The sequence below is a fragment of the Podarcis raffonei genome, chromosome 11 (assembly GCF_027172205.1).
Source record: "Podarcis raffonei isolate rPodRaf1 chromosome 11, rPodRaf1.pri, whole genome shotgun sequence".
Classification (NCBI taxonomy): Eukaryota; Metazoa; Chordata; class Lepidosauria; order Squamata; family Lacertidae; genus Podarcis; species Podarcis raffonei.
Genome location: NC_070612.1, coordinates 36,754,774 through 36,778,202, shown reverse-complemented (window position 1 = coordinate 36,778,202; position 23,429 = coordinate 36,754,774). Strand labels below are relative to the sequence as shown.

The window sequence follows — 23,429 nt, the reverse complement described above, 5'->3', positions numbered from 1 at the left end:
CCGCAGCGTGGGGAGCCCTGCAGGAGTTCCCTGCAAGACTCCCCAAGCTGCGGATAGCAGCCTGCCGCCCTGCGGGCGGGGCGCCCTGAAGCAGAGCGCCCCGCGCGCCAGGCAGACATCAGCCAGCCCCACAAGCTCGGGGGACAGCAGGGAGGCGCAGCGGCACTATCCCGCTGTTCCTCGACCTGGTTCGGTTTCCCTGACCTGCTTTTGGGGGGGAAATAAAGGGGAAAATTTTTTCCTTTATTTCCCCCCCAAAAAACTAGGTGCGCCCTATGGTCCGGTGCGTCCAATCGTGCGAAAAATACGGTACCCCTACAGGGCTGGTTCTAAGGGTTATTTTGACATTCACAATAAGTTGCAAGTTACCTGTACCTTGGAGCACATGTACGTAGAGGGCTGAGTCCAGCATTTCCTTGGCCCAACGTACCCAAATTCATGGAGGTTGTCTTTATATTTCAGTGGCTATTAGCCACAGTGGCTGTATTGAGCCTTCATGTGCTTCCTGGAGTCAAGAATAGGAAACAGAAAGGTGGGCTAGGTGAATCATTGGTTTGATTCACCAAGCTTCCTTTTCTGTTCTTATTCCTCTTTAACATGCTGATATGCATTAAAGAAAATTAAAATGCAGCATCTCAGAAGGTCTTTGCCCATAGAATGCCTCTCCTACATAACAATCTCAGTTTCCCAATCAATTCCAGCATGAGAGTCTGTAATAATGCTTCAGATCAATGACATTATTCACCAAGTTGCTGTCTGATTATGACAGATGGACCAATCTTGTCTCGTCACTTTTAAGTGGCAGGGAAACATTTTCCACCTATACGTATGCTTTGTTCTACTTTGTAGTATTTTTAGCTAATTTTCTAATGGCTTAAAATGTTCTTTTATTTCTGAGTGTTAACTACGTGTCCAAGAGCAAATACTATTAATCTTTTTTTGTCTCAGCCTAGAGACAAAAAGGTTGCCTTTTTACAGCAATTTATAAAAATAAAATAAATAAATAAATAAATAAATGATGGAGAGGGGTTTGCCTTGTGGGACAAGGAACGGGGCTTCTTCAGTTGTGGAACATCTTCTTTGGAACTCACCTTCTCAAAGAAACAGTCTTTGTTGTGTATTACATAGGTGATACTGAGTTAGGAGGAAGGACCTCAGTAGCGTGTTCTAGATAGGGATGTTTCTATTTAGAAATATTTATTTCTCTTTATTTCTACTCTATTTATTTCTCCTAATGATAAAGCTCTTTGGCCTGCAAAGGGCCTCCCCTTTGTGGCCTCTTTTCCTTTCACTCATTCTAGAACAGGCATAGGCAAACTTCGGCCCTCCAGATATTTGGGACTACAATTCCCATCATCCCTAGCTAACAGGACCAGTGGTCAGGGATGATGGGAATTGTAGTCCCAAACATCTGGAGGGCCGGAGTTTGCCTATGCCTGTTCTAGAAGGTCAGTCTTGGAGAAAAGGAAACAGAATGGAACTCAACTTAGAATAGGTCAAAAGTATTTATGAGCTGAGCTGAAATTGAAAGGGATATTTGACTCTGATTACAAAAGCTCACTATGTGTTTTTGAACTGTCACCACCACCCTCAGTTCTGAAACTCGACAATAAAACAACTGTTATATATTTTGGTCTTCTCCCTATGTTTCTGCCACTCTTTCTTTATCATTCTGTTAGTAATGTAAATAGAAACTACAACACAAAACAGTGGTGCCACTGATATAGTCCAGGTGTGGGTCACAGCTTCTCAGTTGAACACTATTTTTAAATTATTCATTTGTGGGGAGGGGTTTCAGTTTATCATAATTAGCTGCAGCTTTTCCGGTATCTCAAGGTAGTTATCAAATTAATAAATCAATATTTGATTAGGATGCAGTTCTATGCAGAAAGGATGGCGATGTGCCTTCCCCATTTATCTTTGCAATGCAAATAAGGAAGTCCCAGTCCCTACACTTCTTTGGTTCTGCAGTTCACACAGAGTTCCTCATTCATGCACTACACTTCCCTGTCCCCCATATAAAGTTCCCTTTGTTGTTGTTTAGTCGTTTAGTCGTGTCCGACTCTTCGTGACCCCATGGACCAGAGCACGCCAGGCACTCCTGTCTGCCACCGCCTCCCGCAGTTTGGTCAGACTCATGTTTGTAGCTTCGAGAACACTCTCTAAAGTTCCCTTAGAGCAATTCAACTCTCACCTCCTGTGTTTATGCAGTGTTTTTCTCATGACTGAAGGCTAGTTTTCAAACAAGGCAGTCCCCATGTTTGGGGGCAGTCTTCTTTCAGGGCGAAAATGCTATATTGCTCCCACAAGCAATAGAAGGTGTAAACACATGGTTGAGGCTGACCGTGCATGTCTCCATCCTTACTATGACTGCTGGGCAGTCCATTTGTGCCCACCAGACTCTGAAGTCATGCCATAGGTTTGAGCTGCCCAACTAAGGCCTGTAGTCCTATCCCTTTTATCTAGCCAATTGAATGCAATAGGACATACTTTTGAGTAGACCTGGTTAGGATTCTCTTGTATTTAATGGTATTAATAGGAAGAAGTGAAACTATGTTTTCATAACTGTTTATGTGAAACATGCTTAACTGCTAAGGTCCAAGATCCTAACCGAGGATCCCAGTGCCATGATTCTAAAATCTCACTTGATAAACTATATTAATTCATTTATCCCAATCATGCATACTTTGAAATCTCCCTTGAATTTATGGGTAATTGTAAATGTGCATTTTGGGGATATGTGTACAAGAAAATTACAATGGACTTTAAAATCCTTTAGATGGAGACATAGTTCAAATAAACATTCAATATACTGCATAGTTCTTTGTGAAAAAGGTGAGAAACAGCACACGAACTCATTAAATATATATACAAGTGTAGATTTGCAGTAGTCTTGGTATTAACTGTACTATCATAAAGAGCACATTAAGCTAACAATTAAAATTGCATATTGCAAATTACGTTGGATTTAGTGTAGTGCCTGTTTATACTACATAGATCTCAATTGTTTTAAAAATCTGTTGATCATACAAGGCTATTATGTAATGAATTGAATGTATCACAAGTGAAATCCCCACTCCCTATGAGATGTCTGCCTAAAATTACAACATTAACATTTCCCTTTCCCAGGCTAAAGCAATGAAACTTTTGAAAGCATTTCTTAAAAGATAAAGATGCCTGTCTTTCCACTGCAAAGTACCAGTGCTGCTTTCTTTCAACTTGCTGCCTTATGTAGAGCAATATATTCAACCTTTAGTGGCAAGCTCATCATATTAATTATGACATCTAATGGTTCAGTTACCTTGATGACTATGGTAGATGAGATAGCCCAAGGTCAAATGTTTAATAGCGGCTTGGTCTTATTCATGCTGCCATGGGTTTTCCAAATACTGTTGCAGATATGCTATACAATTAACATCAATTGTTTATAAATGCCTTCTAGAATTTCTACCTGTGTGTAGAAGCAGGCTTTACATGCCTAGCCTGGGGATAACATTGTGCACAGAAAAGCACATCTTACATAGGTTGTGAGCCTGGTAACCGCAACAGCTTGAGCCTGCCTGTGCTCTGTCCACAGGTGCATATGTTTATCTTGAAGCTGCCATTCTGTAAGAGATGGATGTTTTGTTTCAATTACGGCATTTTAAAAAGTTCTTCCTCCACTGTTCTGTGTGAGAGAAGCAGATGCCCTGTTGTGAAAATGACCACATAAGACTCTGATATTAGGCTTATTGACTGTAGGGAATCTTCAGCTTGACCTAAAGTACTTTCAGATGACCTGCAATAGTCTGAGTGGTTTTACACATCCTCTTCAATCCATGCACATTCAATAATTTTATATTATAATTATGTGTAAGCACTGTAAATCAACTGACACGCAGACACATATTGTGGTTTAGATTTTGCAGAGACAAATGGGAGGGCAGGGAATTAAATCAGCTCCAGATTCCTCACGAATCCCTTTGTGTCCCTAGAGTAGAAACATTGACTCAGGACCCAGTTCTGTTCCCTTTATTGAATAAAAAAATAGTGTCAGGCCACGGTTTCATATTATTTTAGGTCGAAATAAATATACAGTATATGCAAATATTTGTTTTGGTAACTTATGTTAACTTCTGTGTACTTTCAAAAAACAGGTGTGCTCTGAATGATATCGGAGTTCTCCAGGATTATCCAGCATTTCACTAGTTCAGATGCCTACACTTTTTATTATTTTTTAACTATTGAGAATACCCACATGACTTGTGATTTTCTGTAGCTTTCATTCTTTATATTATGCAATTCTTTCAGAATTGTTGTATGGCTTTTTAACTTAGCCATGTTTCTATGCTTCTTGGTAAACATTAAAGTCAGCACTATTCTTATTATATATGTGCAGGACCACGATGGTGGTACAGTTAATAAAACAGGACTGCCTATCTTTGTATGGGAAACATTTTTCTGTGTTGTCTGCCAAGTGACAAAAAGGGCCATTCTGCATTTTATTCATTTCAGAGGTTTACCCGGGTTTGACACTCAAGTGAAGAGTCCATACAGAGTTTCTGTTACCCAAGGTTCCCTAAGAAGCATTTCTTTATGCAAAATGATTGCAAATAAATGTTGGTAGCATTCATATTCCATATGTTTAGGTGTAGGGCATGATTTAGCCAAAGTTAAGTTCTTTTAAGTCATATTGATGTCACAAGGAGAGCTAATCAAATGCCTTTTCTCTAATTTAACTATCATGACCATAAAGTGCTAAGTAGCCCTGTGATTCTGTAAAATTGCCATATTAATATGACCCTACCTAACAGGAATCTAGTTTCAAAGAACAATAATATTAATAATATACTAATAACCCTGGCTACATGCAGGGGAAATGTGCAGCCATGCAGTGGCGTAGCATGGGTTGTCAGCACCCAGGGCAAGGCAAGTAATTTGCGCCCCCTAACCCTGAGTGAGCCAGGTAGGGGCAGAGAGCTGCGAGTGCGAGCGCGCCCCCCCAGATGTTGCGGCCGGTGCGGCCGGCCCCCCCTGCACCCCCCACGCTACGCCACTGCAGCCATGTGCTACGTTACATAATAATCTGGGCTGATCAACATAGATATGATAGTTACGTGGAGTGAGCCTGTTTTGTTGTGTGTCTGTTTCTACATATAACATTGCATGCATTAGCACACTTGCACATCTACAACCTTTTCTCTTTTCACATGTTTTTTGTGTGAAATATCCTTTCACATATTTAAAAGTGCCATTGGTCTGGTGATATTAAACCATATTACATTGCAATTGGAGTTATGTCAGCTCCAGAATTTAAAGTCAACTGTGTCCTTGGGATGTTTGTTTGTTTGTTTGTTTGTTTTTTGGTGTGTAGGTCAGCACTGTTGCTTGAACCATCTGGGGCTGTTCGTTCTGCAGGGAGCTTTGCTGCTTTCTGCTTCTAGTCTAGCCTAGCATGCTGTGGTCTGGTTTGCAGAGGCTGATCTGTGGCAGGACTACTTGGTTGGTTTTGTTTTCCCTCCTTTTGATCAGGATATCAAGCTCCCCAATGTGTCTTTGCATGACACAGAAGGTGAAACACCGAGAGAAACAGCATTGGAAGTATTGAGTTGAGGGCCAACAAGACCAGTTTGATTGCTATAGCCAATTCAAAGGAAACATAAAGCCAAAATTGAATGGAGTCAAAACTAGAGTATATTCAGGGCAGTAGGGAATTGAAGTTAGCGCAAACCTAGAAGGCAGCCAAGGGAGAGGGATGACTGTGAAGCACCAGGTCCCACCTGCCCCTGAGGTCTGGCTGGCCAGACCTTTAGTGTGGCGGGCCCTGCCTTGTGAAACCCCTTCTTGATAGAGGTTTGGCAGGAATCATTCCCAAACATTTTTTTAAAAAAGAAAAACCTGTGTTAAGCAAGCAAGCCCTTAAAACCCAAGATCTTTTAAACCTGAGACCTGCAATTTCAGCTGAATTTGGGGGAACCACTTGAAGCATCCATTGTGTCAAGCTATTTCAATTCCTTTTGTTTGATTTGCTCATTGCAAACAGCTGAAAGTCTGTAAATTTTGATAATAAACCTGATTTGCAATGGGAGTTGAATAATTTCAATTACAACTGTATGAAAGTGCAATTTTTAAATATTTCAGTGAAATAAATAAATCTTGGCTACATGGGTGGGGGGTCAGACAAAGGCCTGAGTCTCATCTGGAACCTTTTAACTTTAGTAACCAGTGACCTGTAAAGAACAAATACCTGATTCAGGAAAATAACTCAGAGACCCAATGGTGTTGGTTCAACACTATGTATCTTACTGAGTATAAACTGGATGAACTTCTGTCTCCTTCCAACCAGTGAAGGCTGGTATATTAAGGCAAATGGGGTGCTGCCCCGTCAGCTTCAGTCTGCCTTCAGCCAGCTCACACTTGCCATTATAACCAGCTCAGGGTGGGGAGCTTCAACCCTCTTATTCTCACACAGTGAAGATGAGGATGGGGACAAAGCTAGAATTCGTTGGTTCTGCCTGTCAATTGGACCTGGCTCCACCCATTGTTGGGTTCCCTGCCTTCCATCCTCCCTGTTCCAGCGGGCATCAGTCATCACTTCTTCTAACGATATAATTACATGATTTCAATGTATTCTGCATATTTCAATTGCAATTATATCTGCTATGTTGGGATGGATATGGGCATCTAAGCAACTTATGTGTCATGTTGTCTGCTGCCTATTTCTGTTGCATTTGTTATGCGTATACTATGATGCTTGCATTCTGGCAGGAGGAAATAATATATGGTCTGAATGCTGTCATACAAATAATTCTGTCTTGCTTTTTTGTCAATAAATACCTTGCAAAGCAGAAAGGGAAGAGGGTTCTTGAGCCATATTGTGTAATTTATGGCTAAACAGTAAGCACAATAAAGAAACTCGTGTGTAATATGTGAGACCATCTTATGTGTGCTCTTAAGTGTCATCTATATTTGTATAATAATCATGGATCAGCACCAGGAATTAGGTTCTTTCAATATCTTCCACTGCTATGTGTCATATACATCTGTGACAAGTGACATTACAGAAGGTCATGTCACTTTTAACTGCTTGCATTAGAGCTTTCTGATTTCCCCCGTGCCTTTCCTTTGTTTGATTAATAATGCTGGATTTCAAGCAAGGTTGCAGACAGCAAAATTTAAAGCACAGATTCTGAAGCGATGTTAAGCATCCCCCCTCTACATAAACCTTAAGTAAAATACTGTTTCCTTAATGTTTGCCCTATAATATTTTTAGATGCCCTATTTAGATGCTATGCCATCCAAAGGTCTGAGAAGGAACAGCAGTGCCTTATAAAGCAAAGCTGAAATGATCCTAAATAACTACAGAATAAATGCAGTTGAAATGTATATGCTGTGGAATAAACTTTCTCTCCAACAAGTCGGCTGCATTACTTGCATTGCCCCCAATAACACATGAGTTATTTGAACAGAAAGATAGAACCAAAGACAGAGGATGGAGGGAGTGTTGTTCTCTCACCCCTGAGAACCACACTTTGGTTCCTGCAACACCTTCAGGTGATCCTTTGAATCGACAATGAAAATGAAACATTGTTGGCCTGCTCCAGCACAAACAGTAGCAGAAGCTACATTAAGACTCACGTTTTTGGCACTCCTCCTGTGCTGCTCTTTTCAACTTATAAGGATAAAAGGAAGTATTGCTGTTTAGTGGGAAAGCATTGCTAGGAAAGGGATGGGGGGGGGACTTTTAAAAAAACCAAGTAAAAATAATGGTCTCTAAAAAGTATTTGTATAAGTTCTTCACACAACATATAGACTTACAAAGTGCAGTTCACATAGAAACCTAGCATATAAGGGCTTCAGTAGCGTGTGGTCAGTGGACTAGGGGGACTAGGCTAGTCCCCTAAATGTTCCCCTGGCACTTCCTTTCCCAAAGCCTGGGAAGGTTCTGTCTGGCTTAGGGAGGAAGATGCGATGCCTCTGGCCTGAACCATTCCCCTATAGAAAATTTCTCTGCATGTTGCTGAAGGGCTTCTTCCTTACTTTCTCCATGACTTGTTTATGAATTCCATTTCCTATTAAGGACAAGCCAGAAATATATTTTCTGATTCTAGCAAGACCTTCCCATCACCACTTATGCCCTTCCACTTCTCAGCAATATGGGGAGAGAGATGCCTGGGAAAGAGAAACTAATAGGATAGAAGCAGGCATGCTTCATTTAGTTTTTTTAGCTTTCATCAAGAGTAGTTGGGAGGAAATGATCAAGGTCACCTACTCTCGCAGTATTATCAAGGAAAGGGTAAAAAGACCAAATAGATTTTCAATGAGAGTTTGCTCATCATGAATAATGACCAATTTGGGATGGAGACTATTCATTGCCACAATTTATTTCTAAAAGGGGAAATACTTCTGTCCATGCTCTGCCCCTTTTCTAGCCTACACTGTGTGTATCCATTCTCTTACAAGCCTTAGCAGTCACCTCCCCCCCCCCAGCTATTTAATAGGGATAACTACTCACAAAGACTAGTCAGCTTAATAGACAAACTTCTCTATCATCAAATCACATAGATGGCCCTGTTTATAATCTGTTCTGGGAAAATGGCTAGGATTAATCTCATGTGTAGAAACAACCTATGCTACAGATTTTCCTGAATCTTATACCTAGGTAATAGTTACTTTGAATATTTTTTAAAAGCCTTCTTACACATAGAATTTAAGAAACCAGGGTATTTTATATGGTTATTGCTAGTAGTAGTATTTATTCATCTTTGTATCACAGGTCCATATCAGATATATCTATGCCCTGCGTAATATTTCAATTGGAAACCAAAACAATGAAAACAAAACAATTTTGAGGCGAAATACATTAAAGAAATAACCCTAGCCTTCTGCATACACTGTATTGTTCATGTGAGAGTGTTGTGATCACCTACCTTAAATCTAAACTGTGTTACAAGAGTTAAGCATGCAAAGGCTTTTGGTACATATTGGCTGTTAATACATATATCAGAAGTCATGATAAGTCATAAAACAAGCCATAGAGAATTTCTGGTTTGCACATTCCCCAGCCCTCCATTCGTCTCCCCATTTCCTACAGCCAGGAGGATGTGTTTGGGCTCTTTCACTTCCCCTTTTGATCAACTACAGCATGTTACTTAGTTCAGACTTGGAATTGTGCTTAAATTTTACTATGGTAGCTTCCAGTAGCTATGGTTCGAAGATGGTTTGAAATAACCATATTAATCTTAACCGCAATTTGTTCGTCTTGATAGTATGGCAAAGCACAGTTAAGTAAAACCAAATGCAGCAGTTTCTGGATAAGCAGGAGGAGGGAAGAAGGGAGTGAATGAGCCTGATGCTCACTGCAGTTTGTTGCCACAACAGACCGTCAGTCATAACCATATGGCCATAGTGTGATCATGCAAAATATGGTTGCAAACTGTCTAGTAACTGCAGTAATACTATAAATAATACAGTGTCAACATGCAAATAGTGTCCTGTTAGGTGAAGGTCGCAATCTTTCAGTGGTTGAAAAAAATCGACTGTTTCTTCAATTCCATTTCTATGCTTCTCAATGTGGTCCTTTTGTATATCTTAGTGCTCTGGCACTCATTTAAGGAGTCCTTGTCCTTGGACTCTTTACCTTCAGGGACCACCTTTTACTTCGTTTTTGGTCTGCTATATATACAGTCATACAGCTTGCTTTTTACAATCGTAAGTTAGTTTCCACCCGATCATTGCAAATCTCCTTTCAGTTCAAGGATCAATTGCTTGGCAGGGCTATGAGAGTCCTGGAAAGAAGATCACAGCTGCTTCACTCCTTTCTGGTTGCTTTGCTCTAGGGCTGTGCTGACCTAAGCCATAGTTTGCCTTAGTGTGCCGTCAAAATCCTAACCATGAGCCATAACGAAAGTTTGTCCTATATAGGTTACTGCTAATGGTTTGTCCAGGAGAACTAAACCACAAGTCTCGGTTCAGATGACATGCTAAACCAAACTATGACTTAGCTGAGTGCTAAACAGCAGCAAAGTGACCAGTGCGGACTCGGCGTGCACATTCATAACGAGCCATGCTTTTTTCTTAACATAGCATTCAAATCAGGGCACCATCTTGATGGGATTGCATACAGGACAAAGCTTTTCAGAGTGTTACCATAGTTTGAATCTGTAGGTTAAATTTTCCTATTGTGCATTTATTTGGAAATATTTAATAAAGATTTCCAACCACGGAAGGCTTAATGATTTGGCAGAACAAAACACTACCTTGTTGACTCATGACAACTACTCCTGTTTGTGTCTGCAGGTAGTGGAGGACATGCTAGAGGACGAGGAAGAAGAGGATGACAGAGATGACAAGGTAATTATCTTTCCTAGCACTTGGGTACCTGGGGATGGGAGAATTTAGACATGACACTGTTCTTGCAGACAGTTAAAAAGGAGCTGAAGTGTTTTTAGTCCAGAAAATTGGACAGAGCTGTTTATCATCCTAACAATGCCAGTGTATATTGTAGGAAGGGAAAGAGGACTATAAATCCTCCCTTTTTTGTCCAGAGCTGGGTCAATTTCCCCCCCCTCCTACCAGGAACAAAAATAATTCAGCTTGTCTGGAACTTGATAGCTGTTGTGAAGATAACTGCAGTGACAACTGTTTTTGAAGGACAAAAATTTGTCCTGTCTTGAGTATTACAAATAGGGCTGTACTTACTTGTGGGAAGAAATGTTGTAAAAATAGAAAAGCCACGCTGTTTGAAGGTGGTCTATTGCCATCTATAATTTTCTGAGAATTACTTGGCAGAAGAATGTTTGGTGCGTGTTTCACTCCATATGATATTTAAATAATCACAATTCTCATGGGCCTCTTACAGATGGATTTGGGATTGGTGTTGTGCAGCCCAGCATCAACCTAAGGGACTATGGTAGCTCTTTTAGCTCTTGAGAATGTTGCTCAGTTCCTAGGTTGCTGGTCAGGTCGAGGATTTGCCACCACAGTAAATAACAGCTAGTTTATACAGGTTATTGAAGCAAGCAATAGGACTGCATGGTTGTCCCTAGAGGGGAGGGAAGAGGCACAGAGAGGAAATTAGAATGACCTTGTAAGAGTGAAGCAATGGCATTAGTTGGCAGAACTGGTTTGTGGGGAAGTATAAGTACAGCAAGATAAATGTTTTGTTGTGTTTTAAGTTTTGAAATGAGGGTATTTATAGAGAAAAGTATTCAGATTCTTTTAAAGCACTTCACGTTAAATACAGAAAACATTGACCTTTACAAACGTTCTTGTACTTCTGTTGTAATAAAGCACTGACTTTTTTTAAGGCTAGAGAAAGAAAGAAAAAGTATCTTAATTTATGCCCTTGACCTTTGTTGCTAGTAGAGATGTACAGTTCTGCACCACTATAAGAATTCGTAGGCTGGCAGCTACTAAACATTTCAAGTGTCAGAAAATTCACTGTGATTAGTTAGCCCTTTGAACAATTAAGGTCTGTGTTTTGAAAGATGAAAATTTGGACTATTTCCTTATTATCTTAACATTCAAGAGACAGAGATAGCATTTCCCCCCCCCCTGTACACATTTAAATCATTTTGCTACAAGCTGCAATCATGAAATAACGTCATACCTAAATTTTCTTTGTGCAAAGCCACGTGTGCTTTCTTTTAGTACTACATAGTGTGTATATGTCTGGCAACAGAATATGTGATTTATTGTGAAGGTCAGCCATGTAGATGTAGTGAGCTTGTATATTAACTCAAAAGCATTTCTCCTCTGATAAACGTAGGTCTGCTATCCATTTGTGAGTATTTTCCTCCTCTTGTTCATATTTCATTATAATTATAGCATATTATATGGGAATGTCCAGTAATTTTTGTATCCATAGAAATAGCTGCAACACCTGTAAAATGTATACACATAAGTACTTCTGATATACCCTTTGTTTAAATAAATCTTAGCTACTTAGTAATTAAGGAATTGACCTATTCTTTTTGTTACTAAGTAATCAAGAAAAGTATTTTATTGTCTTGTGTAAATTACTTAACAAGCAAACCATACTAAGCTAAAAATAGCATACTATCTGGAACGGTATTTGGCAGTCTGAACCCAACAAAATGGTTCCAAAATACTTCTTGAATATAACTACTCAAGCCATGAAGATATGAATTCAGTGCTATTTATTCTTATGGGAAAACATTTAGACTGAATATTCACAACATAATGTTCATAAGTGTCTGGGTTTATGTAACACTATAGTTTGATGCAAATAATGTACACAGGATTATTTTGCAAAGCATTCCTAGAGACTAGACACTGTATTTTTGGAAGAGAACCTTTACATTTGCAGAATTTTAGAAGGATTAGTTTTAGTTCTCCTCCATACCCTAAACTAGACTTGTATTGCATGGATAATTGTGTATAATACACAACAAGAGTGAATTCACACATTTTAACAGTGTGTATAATACAGTTTTGAGAGAAAACAAATGTAAATTCTGCAGTGTTGATTGATGCTGACCTCTAGCTCTCATTACTTTTCTGTTTTCTCATTTGGTAAAATAGCAAAGTGAGGTCAGTGGGTCCCCTTATAGAATAAAAGTCAAAAGATTAATAAATGTGCCAAAGCCTCACTTTAATTGAAGCTGAAGCATATGTTGCAAGCATATAAAATATGTCCCAGATGTTTGACCATGCCAAGTAACTTAGTTTTCCCCGATTACCACAAGGCAACTATTAGTCCAGTAACCTTTGGACTTGGGGGTAAATAGGGTATTACATGGCAGACAACAAGAGCACCTGTTTTCCATTCAATAAAGACCTTTGGCAAGCTTTGCCTAAACTGCGCCATATGTTTTCACTTAGCAGATAGTTGGGTGATTATGAAAAGTGTCTTTACTCAAAACGAATGGATAACTCCTTGACTACTTCTAGAAAGCCTGTGTGGGCACTCCCTGCAATAGGTTTTCAGATGAAAAGGGTTTTCTCTCTGACGGCCCCAAAGAAACTGTAGATTCATGAGCAGAATAATTAACCTTTCTGTGATATATGTTTGTTAGTAGCCTATGAGGAGCTTTCAAGTGGCTGGAGAAGGGTAGTTCTGATAAATAATCTTGCCCACTCAAATATTACTTCAGTATTGATCACATTACATTGTTCTGACTTGCTCTTCCACTGATGTTCAAATCATTGCCATGTAACACTCTTATCTTGTTTGCTGTTATCCTGTTTAAAACATTCTAAATATTACAGTTGAATATTCAGTTGGTTAAATTCAAATCAGTGGGTGATAACCGGTGTCAGTCATACTCAGAGTAGGTCCATGGAAATAAATTGAGTTAAGTCTGTTCATTTTGGCAGGCCTACTCTGAGTATTACTAACTTTGGATATAACTCAATAGGTAAAACAGTACTGCTAGACTAAGCCCCAAATGTTGCAGAATTCCAATTTCCTACATATGTAGCTACCGCTTGTTCTGCAAATTCCTCCCTCTGACCACCTATTCCAGCTGTCCCTGCATCTTGAACTAAGGGGTGTGATCAGCTCTGCTAGTGTTTAGTCAGACAGTCAAATAATTTGAAACTCCAGATCACCTCATCAACGTAAGAATACCTGCCTGCCTTGTGTGATGGCAAAGGCCATCATCTTTGGTGCCCGCTGGTTGAATCTGGAATCCTTCAGAAAGGACAGGATGAAAAAATCAGATACAATAAAAGATAACAGAAAAATTGTTTGGTTTCCATAACCCCTTGGTCCAAACAAGCTACTCTTATAACTTTGACTTTCCCAATATGTACTTAAATTGGTGCTGGTTTTACTTGGGACAGTCAGGAATTAATCATGCCCATCTTCAAAGCCATGTCTCTTCACAAATTTTACAACCCTGTTTCTAGGGGCTGTCACTCAAATTAAAAATGTCTTGTTTCTTGTGTTAAATGCAGAATTAGCCATATTAACATTTTCTTCAAAGTGTTAATAACTAAAAGACACTCTAAGCATCACTTTTGAAAGCAGCCTTGATCTATCATAATGCAGCAATCGTTCCTGATCTCACATTAAGGCAATTGACATCAAAAGCAGCACTGTTTGGTTCTGAATTAACTTTCAGTAGCCATTCTGAGTTCAGCATTGAGAGATCACATTTGGACTTGTGTTAGTCTCTCTGGGACTGTGGGTTTGCAAACTATTGAATACATTACTCTGATTCTTGCAAGGAGCTTTTTCTCTCTCGCCAAATATAATATACATAACAGTGATCAATTTATTGAGTATTCCAAGTATAATGCAAGTCATATTGAAGGCAGTTCTTAACTTTATTAACTGTTTCGGAACATAAACTAAATTAGATTTCTCTCTTTACTAAAATGCCCCTGGATTTAGGGAACTTGTTACTTAAATGTATAGATAAATGTTCTAAGAATGGGTTTACAAAATAACACAATGGAAATATATTTTCTGGGAATTTCTGAATCTAATGAGGTTATGTAATTATTTATTATAGAATTAAACATTTCAATTACTGTATGTCCAAGCTCTGGATAAGGGCATTTTAAAACTATAGCCCTGGAATATTAAAGAGAATATTAAAAATGAATTGCTTGTTAAAAATAATGCTCTGCCCATCTCTAGTCACGATAATGCTTCCTTAACACACACACACAAAAGGTCAGCGCCAAGTTTGCCCTTGTTTGCTTTCTTTCCCATCAGTTGCATTCTGACACTTTTGCCAAAGGTACACATTTCCCACAATTTCAGATGTCCGCTTATGTCTTTAGTTGGCACTTAAGTTCCATATTCCAAGTAATCAACTTTCTGATATATAAGCACAGTGGCTTAGTTCGAATGTGATGCTAACCCAAATTATGGTCTAGCACAAGAATGCAAGCATGTAGAGAGATCACTGTCACTTTGCCACTTTGTTCCCCTCTGACAGTTTTGCTGCCACGCTGAACTAAGCCCTGGTTTGGTTTGGGGTGAAAAGGAGTCCTTCTGTGGAATGTATTTGTTCATACCTCCTACGAACCTTCCACTAACCAGCTCCACCCATTATATCAGAGTTTCTGGCTTGCAGATGGGCCTGAGCTTATACAGGGACACCTTGCGCTTTACAGATATTGCTCTTTACGAGGGCACGGGTGCAGCTGTGGGCAGCTCAGCTGCTTCCAGGGAAAGGAAGCCTTCTGCCATCGCCCCTCTTCTGACCTGGCTAGGGCTAGAGCTTGGTTCCCCCCCTGCAGCCAGCAAGCCTGGCTTAATAGACTATACTATAGTGTAAACATAACTTTTATATGCACTGGGAAACTTTTTAAAAATGGTGCCACTCACTTTATTGCGAAACTTGTTTTATAGCGGTCGTCTGGAACCAAACCCGCATATCTCCGAGGTATGCCTGTACATTTTTCTTTTCGGAAATTAGCCATTGGCTATATAGGTGTAATTCATGCTGGTGAACAACCAAGATGTTAGAACTAATGGCCATGAAGATTAATGGGAAAGGAAAATTAGATCTGCTCTTGAGAATTTTCCTTCTGTGAAGTTTTATTTGTTTAACCGTGCTATATTCTTTGGCTTTCTTACTCTTCCAAATAGGGTCATATACTGGAAGATTAGTAATAACTGCTTCCATGCAAGCTAATTCTGTGGTGGTTCTGCATTGTGGAAAAAAGTGTGTTCTGGTTATTCTTGGAAGCTACATATCTCATGACATTTTAACTGGCAGGGACTAATTTAATTTGTTTGGGTGTAGTATTTTTTTTAAAAATGGTGGAATTCTGATTCCATAACATTAATCACTCTGCCTAATAAATGGTGAGTGCCAACAAGATTGAAGCTCAGTCGAGACCACAGACAAACAAGCGGGCAAAACCATTGAGGACTGAGTACGTTCAGTAGCCACAGAATATTAGAATGGCAGCAAGGAAGTTCAGAAATGGTTCTGTGACCAGCCAGGGGAGAATAGTGCCTTGCTTGGTGTGAACGTCTGGTTAAAACCCGAAACAAGAGCATTCCTTTTAGTAAGAAGGATACACTGCGACATCTTGTTGTACATCCCACTTGTTTCCTGCCTGTTTTTCTGCAAAAATATTTGTGTTGACATAAGATGTTTTGTTACTATACACCTGAGAAAGAAAAAAAGGGGGAATAACTTCTTAAAATGTTAGTGTTGGTTTGACTTGGGGTCAAAATGGGCAGCAAGAAGAGCAGTTTTTTTTTTTAAAAAATGCTCATATATAAATATGTTCAAGGATGGATTATCAATGGCACAGTTGCTGATGTTTTCAAGGGGCCCCAGGCTCTGACTTTACTTTTTTTTTTTTAAGGAAGTTAGGCAGCCCTCTCAGAAAGAAACTTAGGAGGCAGGCAGGTTCAGTCAGCCTCACTCCTTCCACCATTCTGCCTTTTTAGCCAAGGAGTTTCTAATTAATCAGATTAGTTTGTAATTCCTTTGTTTGGGATATGACACTTTCAGCGACTTCCACGTTCTATATACAAGCAAGCACTATAGCCACCAAGGGAGGAAAGAAGTCATTCCTCTGTGTTTGTTCAACCGCCTGCTGCCCCCAGAACCGGGAATGTGCAATTGCAAGTGGATTTAAATAACTGAAGAAGGGGACAGAACTTTTACATGTATGCTCATATCTTCCGGTCCCAGTTCAAATTAAGTGAAGGGAGTTCACTCATCTCTACCCAAAATGGCCTTGCTTACCATCAGTGGTATCTGCAAGACCTGGCAAGATGCTTTATGTGCATTTTCGAGGTGGTAGTTTTTTTAAAAAGAGTATCAATATGCATAGAGGTAAATTACAACTCAATTTCAGTTTCTATATATTGTAGTGGCTATTTCCATTCACTACTCAGCATTGTGGAAGTTACTCAAGAAGATACCTAATTCATATATTAATACTTCATTGGAATAATCAACAATTCTTTCTTTCTTTTTGAACAAATCAGTATAGTGTGTATGCTTACACATTTCTTTGGGGTACATCATTCTTCTAAATATATACTTTTGGATATATGATTTAGAAGATGAGCTATCTAGCCGTCTTGTATGGCTGGAGCACTTTTGTGAATAAGTAGGTTACATTTCTTAATCTTTTCAAGGGTTTTTCTTTTTAAGAGACTTTCCTTTTCAGTGTCGCACCCTCCCCCACAAGTACATTTCTTCTGCTTTTGCCCTGTGGAAAGAAATTAGAACTGTGATTTGGTATGCTAAATTACCTGTACTAAAAACTGTAATTTGCAATATTAAGTCATCACTGTCATAGTTTTAGAGTTCTTTCCTCTTAAATCAACCAGCCCTAATTACTTTTTTATTATTAAAGATGTTCATAGTGGCAATGAAGCTAGCTGAAAGTGTTAGTAACAGTAAAGTGTATTGCCCACTTAAACCTATTCCAAACAAATTGTATCCTTTTTTGCATTATAAGCCCATAATTTCAGTTTAAGCATTTCTCCCCCTCTTTTATCCTTTACCTTTCTAACGGTATCCAAGCATTATAATCTGATATCATGACATTGCATCAAGTTGGAGGGGTTAGTTAGACATTGGTATGTGTATTGAGCTCAGGATAATGCTATATAATGTACATGAATATGCAAAGCTTTTAATTCTACTTGGTGATTTCCAGCAATCTATTGGCTCCATCACCCTTAAAACTGTTTTTGAGCGTAGGGGGATCCTCTGAAATGAGAGGATTGCTGAAAATTTGGTGCCTTGCCATTTGTGTGTGGAGGCTCTTTCTGCTAGCCCAAAACCACCCTTGGATACTACTAGAGCTGGACAAATATTTTAGTTTTAGTTTCTCCTAGCTTCTCACTTTTCAAGTTCAGTTCACCTTTCCACAGCAGTCTGCAATAAAGAGGGGTTCTCATGAAAAATCAGCCACTTTAGTGTCTATTTCTCCTAACTTACACCTCTTTGTATACAATTGGCCTAATGTGAACATTTTGCAAAGCATTTTTGACTAATGTAATGCATTTCTGTATGTTATTTTCACTATTATATGCATGCTTTTACCCTAGTAAATGCATTTTCGTTGCACGTTACCTGGCTGTGGAACTGCATTGAATAACTCAGAAAGGGGCGAATTTTGAAGTATGTCTATGTTTCAGTTTGCGTATCGTTTTGCAAAATGCAAATTAGGCAAGTTTGCCTTTACATGGGGGATTTCTACCCCTTCTGCAGATACAACCTGTTAGGAATGGGCCTGAGTGAGGAAGTTCCCAATGGTTCCTACCATGTTTCTTGTTCCTGGTTAGAACAACTCAAGGAGCAGTTGAAGGTCCCACGTAGCCTCTGCCTCTGCTACACTAGCTATAACAATCAGCACTCCTCCCTTAAGACAGAAGCAGTTATTCTGTGTGCCTAAACAAATGGTAGCTTTATCCATGATAACATTGCATTCTGTATTTTTGGTGCTGCTTTTCTAATTCTTATTCTCCATTTAATAGACTGCCTATTTGTGAGATTTGTTTAATGCTTCTAAACATAGCTTCAGTGTGTTCTAGCCTTTTCCCCTCCTCCCCCTTCTTCTTTAGGCTCCTTTTGTATTTAGCTCATTCCTTCTCATGCTTGTGATCTGTGTCCTTATTCCAGGCAGGGCAAACCCCTGTATTTTCTAGTCTACTGAGATCCCATTCCTGCCAAAGGAAAGGAAGAAAGAGAGGACTATTTTCCTTGTATCTCCCTTTTCTTCTATGAAAAATCTTGCAACAAAGAATACGGCTCCTTTTCCCTGTAGTGTGAAGAGATTTCAGACAAAACACTTAACCTGCATCCAATCAGGATTTGCTGCCTCTGGTTGCCAAGGGAACTTCTTTATATTCACATCATTTTAGCATAACTCAATGACTACAGTTATTTGCGGTGACTTGGTGGGAAAGCACTGCGCGTTGGTGACTTTTCCAGTGTTTTCTCTAGTGTTTTGGGTAAGCCTTGCTGGAGAATATCCATTATTTCTCCGTAACACATAGCTAACAGAAAATGGCCATTGTAAGGAAACGATACAATACACACACAAGTGAAACATGCACAGGAATATTGCCCATTGTCCAGAATATATAGTGAAAGTTGTTATTCATTGCATATTTGGTGTAGGATCAGTTTTCTAAAACCTACTTCACCTTGAAGCTTTTTGCAGCAGCGACGAAACGATTCCTGAATCTATCCCATCTGTGGTGGGGAAGACCAAAAAGGAATGTTGCCCGTGTAATGTCAGAGATCAGTATCTGCCTCTGTTCTGAGTCATAATGAAAGTCAGTAGTGCTCTGTACAATACATATAGATAATGCATGAATATATCCAGTGGAAATCTGGTAGCCTTCCAGATTAACTTCAGTATAATATGTTGTGGTTGTGTATTCAGTATTCCTTCTGAATCTCACCTGGTACATTTCGGAGAATAAGCATGTAGACTGCAGAATATATTTATATTTATTTTTCTGGTGCGGCTTTGTTAATAACTGTTAAACTTCATCCAAAGTTGGCTAATGGGCAAAGAGAAAACTCTCTCCTGCCCAGTCTACAGTGCCATTGATCCTCATCCAAAGAGCCCAAAAATCGTATTAAGACTTCCAGCTGCCCTTGCTGCCTTTGTCAGCAGCTAGAAAAGACATTTATTAGGTATATGGCAAGCTAGTGCCATTAATTTTCTTTGTGTAGCTAGTTAAGAGCCCATTAAATTTCACAGGTAAAGGGAGTACAGAACATGCCCTGAATTCATCTCTTTGTGGGAATGAATAGGCTGTGTATATAAATGGAAAAACGTGTTGCGTAAAATTATATGGGTCTCTGCTCATGAACAGATTTCAGATCATGTTCTATTTAGGCTAAAATTGTGCATCTTACATCCCAAGGGCTTGTTCACACATTCCTGTTAACTGTTCGATAACTGCAGCTATGACTTGTATGCGTGTATGAACCAGCAGAGAGTTAGATACAATTTTAACATTACTAGAAATGTTGAGCTGAATCATTTAGCTGCTAGTCATTCCATGTAATCAAGTTACCAAGCTGATTCTGCAACAGAATAACATGGTTGCCCCAATGAAAACTGTTCAAGTAATGTGCCTGCATCTGTGAATCAGCCCTAAATGTCTGGAATCTGACAAAATGTCTGTAGCCATCTAATCTTCAGCAAACCTGCAAGCATCTTAGGGGTGTGTGTTAATAAAGTTGAAGCAAGCTACTAGGCTTGAGAAGAACAGACACACACACACACACACACACACACACACACACACTTCAAATTCTTTTGAGGGATGGGGGAGAGAAAGTGCAGAAGGCTGAATATGTTCTGTCTTCCACTCCTGTTCCAAGGATCATAAAAATTTCACAACCCTCCCCCGCCCCGTTTACTTAGCATTGCTGTGCCCTAGATCTGACAATATATACCTCCAGTAGCTATAATGAAATCCATGGAAAGGAGGCACAAAGAATCGGGGGGGGGGGGAGGGGGGAGGAAGACATCAAATGATGGCAGCTTTTATTCCCTGCTGTTGAACTGAAAATGGGTAGATAGTTTGCAACCAAGGCTGGGGGGGGAAGCATTTAAACTTTATTTACAAGACAATAAATAATACAAAACCTACCTGACAAATACTGGAGATGAGTGCTGTCATTGAATTCTTATATTGTAGCTGGTGATATTTTCTTTGAGACTCACTGAAATGAGCCATAAGTACTATTTTGGGGAGGAAAATGTTTTTACAGAGGCCCAAACAGTGCCATTGTTGCGGAAACATTGTGTGTTAGATGTGCAGTCAAATTGCTTGCCTTTATCACATTTACGTGATGTATTAACTCCTCCGTTTATACACGGGGATATCAAATTTGTAGATTCAGACATTGTAGAGCTGCACATCTTTGTCCTGGCCTTTGTCTGATCCACCTTGCAAGGATTGCTGCCCCAGATAGTTTACTCTGAGATCTAAATAGTGACGCGTTTAAAACACACAATAAGAGCTTAGTTTGGAACAAGGATTTCGCCACAAATCTTATCCTCCATGCCAGCATTAGCAAGATGTGATTTGTGGGGGTCCCAGCCTGAGCACATTCATGCCCCTTGCTAGGAGATTCCTGCATTGTAGGGGGTTGGACCATAGCTGTCAACTTTCAGATTTGAAAATAAGGGTTCAGCAGCCTCACCTGTCCTGGGGACAGTCTATGGGATATCTAACAATCCGGGATAGCAACGGGAAGCAGTGGGAAACGGCAGTGGAATAAGGGAATTTCCCACCAAAAAAGGGAAGGTTGACGGCTATGGGTTGGACTAGATGGCCCTTGGGTCCCTTCCAGCTCTAAGATTCTGTGATTCTATGAAATGCCAGGCTATGTGCTACAAGAACTTATAAAAATATTTGTATGACAATGCTGCTAGATTTTTCTTAAACTCAGATAGAGCTGACTGAAGTTCCATATCGCATTAAGGAAAGTAAACTGTATTCCATTTCCAAAGACTTAATTTTCAAACATATTACTCCCTCCAATATTGAACTCTGGTAAAGAGCAAACAGGATAGGCAAAAGGGGAACCACTGAGAAACAGGTGAGATGTATTTACATACTTAGATGAACTCGTAAGGTGAAGTCTAGAAGATTATTTTTTTCTTTTAAACCCAACAGGGAGAAAAAGCACACATGCCTAAAACAATTCATTGGGGTGGGGGAAGGGGAGTAGTTTGGTCTGTTTGAGACACAGCTTGAAATGTGCTAGAGGGCACACGAGTGACTTTTTGGAGCCTGAAACAGGAGCAGTCTGGATGTAGTTGGACAGCAGCTCCTGTTAATCTGTGACATGGACCACATGGATTGACAAGGGCTGGAGTCCCAATGATTTGTGATTCGAGGACCCGATCCCCGCTTGGGGAATAAAGACACGTGGACACGGTATATTAGGTTAATGGGCAAGAAAAGGCCACAACTTTATTGATTACAGCATGTGAGAAGGTATTGGCTTAGGCATTGGACCACGGAAGATTTGACTCCACCCACTCGGAGAGGGGTGAGTCTGAAGAGGGGTTATCCACCAGTTGGGGGAGCCTGTTGATGCTGATACAACTATAAGCTCTCCCCTGATGTCACCGAGGGTCATGCCATGGCCCCCCTCCACACAGGCATCGGGCAGGATCCACGATCGCCGGATTCCTTTAACGGAATACCCAAAATTGAAAAAATTGGCCACACCTTGCCCTTCCAAACACCAACAACACATTCCAATGCCTAACTGCCAAATACCATGAAAGTTGTGACGATTGCTACAAGGTAGGCAAAAAGAACCAAGAGGCCGGTGCCAATTTGCCAATTGGAAAAAACTCCTACCATGCCCCCTGAGCAACCAGGGCGACCAACCAGAGGTCCATAGCAAAGTCAAGGGAAAAGCAAAGCACTAAAGGGAATGGAGGGAGGGTGACTCATGGTGAAAATGTGAGTGCAATAGCCGGGATGGCTGGCGCGGCCGCATTTGAGCGGCAAACCACGCCCCCCACTGTGTCTCCCGAATGGGTGCCCAACCGGGAGGCGCGGCGCGCCAGCCATGACGATGGGCAGGGGGCAGAACACCCCCTGCGTGACGCAGTAATCGTCTCCCGCTCACAACACCTCCCCTCCGGAAGGAGAGGCCTTCTGGGACGCCACAGGTTCCTGACCCGTCTGTTAGGATGTGAGGATGCACTGCAAGATTTTAGGCTACAGATTACCAGGGAGCAAGCCCATTGAACATAGCTGAATTTACTTCTGAGTAAAGCTATATAAAGTAAAGCTGTATAAAGTTGTGTTCTTTACTGTGTAATCTCAGATGCAGTTTCTCAGATTCTTTTAATCATAGGATTCTTTCAGAATTAGAATAAACAAGTAAGGACTTAATCCTTGCAGCAAGATTTTGCATCTTCATAAACCTGGCATTTAGAATATATCCTGCTCCCTTCTTACAGATTAGGAAGACTGAGATCTCTGGTTGTTTACATTTCTGATTGTTTTCTTCAGCGTTCTGTAGTTCCCATGGCTACAAAAGCCATTTCAAGAACTCATAGATTCCGAAGCCATGCTGATAGAATTCTGCAAATTCTGTTTCCACTGCCCCTCCACAGAAATTCTGCCTCTGGTGTGTTTTCAAGATGCTTCTGGGACTAGATCTTCAAATCAAACCCTGAATTAAATGTTTCCAAACAGAAGTAACACTTCCTTCAGCTATCATGACGTTAATCGCAGGCTAGAAATATGCATCTGACTATTGCAACAGGTCCTCCAACTCTCAGTGACATATGTCACTCTCTGGAATGCTCTGTGTCTGAAAAAAAGGCCTAGAACTTTGTGAACTGTCTGGTGCGGCAGGCCAAATTCTGTCATTAAGGGGGGAAAGAGCCTGCACTAGATGGTTTTGGTTTCTTTCGGCAGGTAGCCTTTCTGTAATATCACAAACTGCTTTTGAAAACTTTCCTCCATTTCATAAGCAGTTTGCCTTATGGAG

The 23,429-nt window shown here is 40.2% G+C and overlaps 1 protein-coding gene across 8 annotated transcripts in view; it reads left to right on the top strand.

Moving 5' to 3' along the window:
* MCTP1 (multiple C2 and transmembrane domain containing 1) overlaps window positions 1-23,429 on the top strand; it is a 173,884-nt gene that overhangs the window by 141,402 nt on the left and 9,053 nt on the right. For all 8 annotated transcript variants that reach the window (XM_053408001.1, XM_053408005.1, XM_053408003.1 and 5 more), the window contains one exon: window positions 10,279-10,332. In XM_053408001.1, the coding sequence (XP_053263976.1) occupies window positions 10,279-10,332 (54 nt within the window). The remainder of the gene's footprint in view (window positions 1-10,278; window positions 10,333-23,429) is intronic.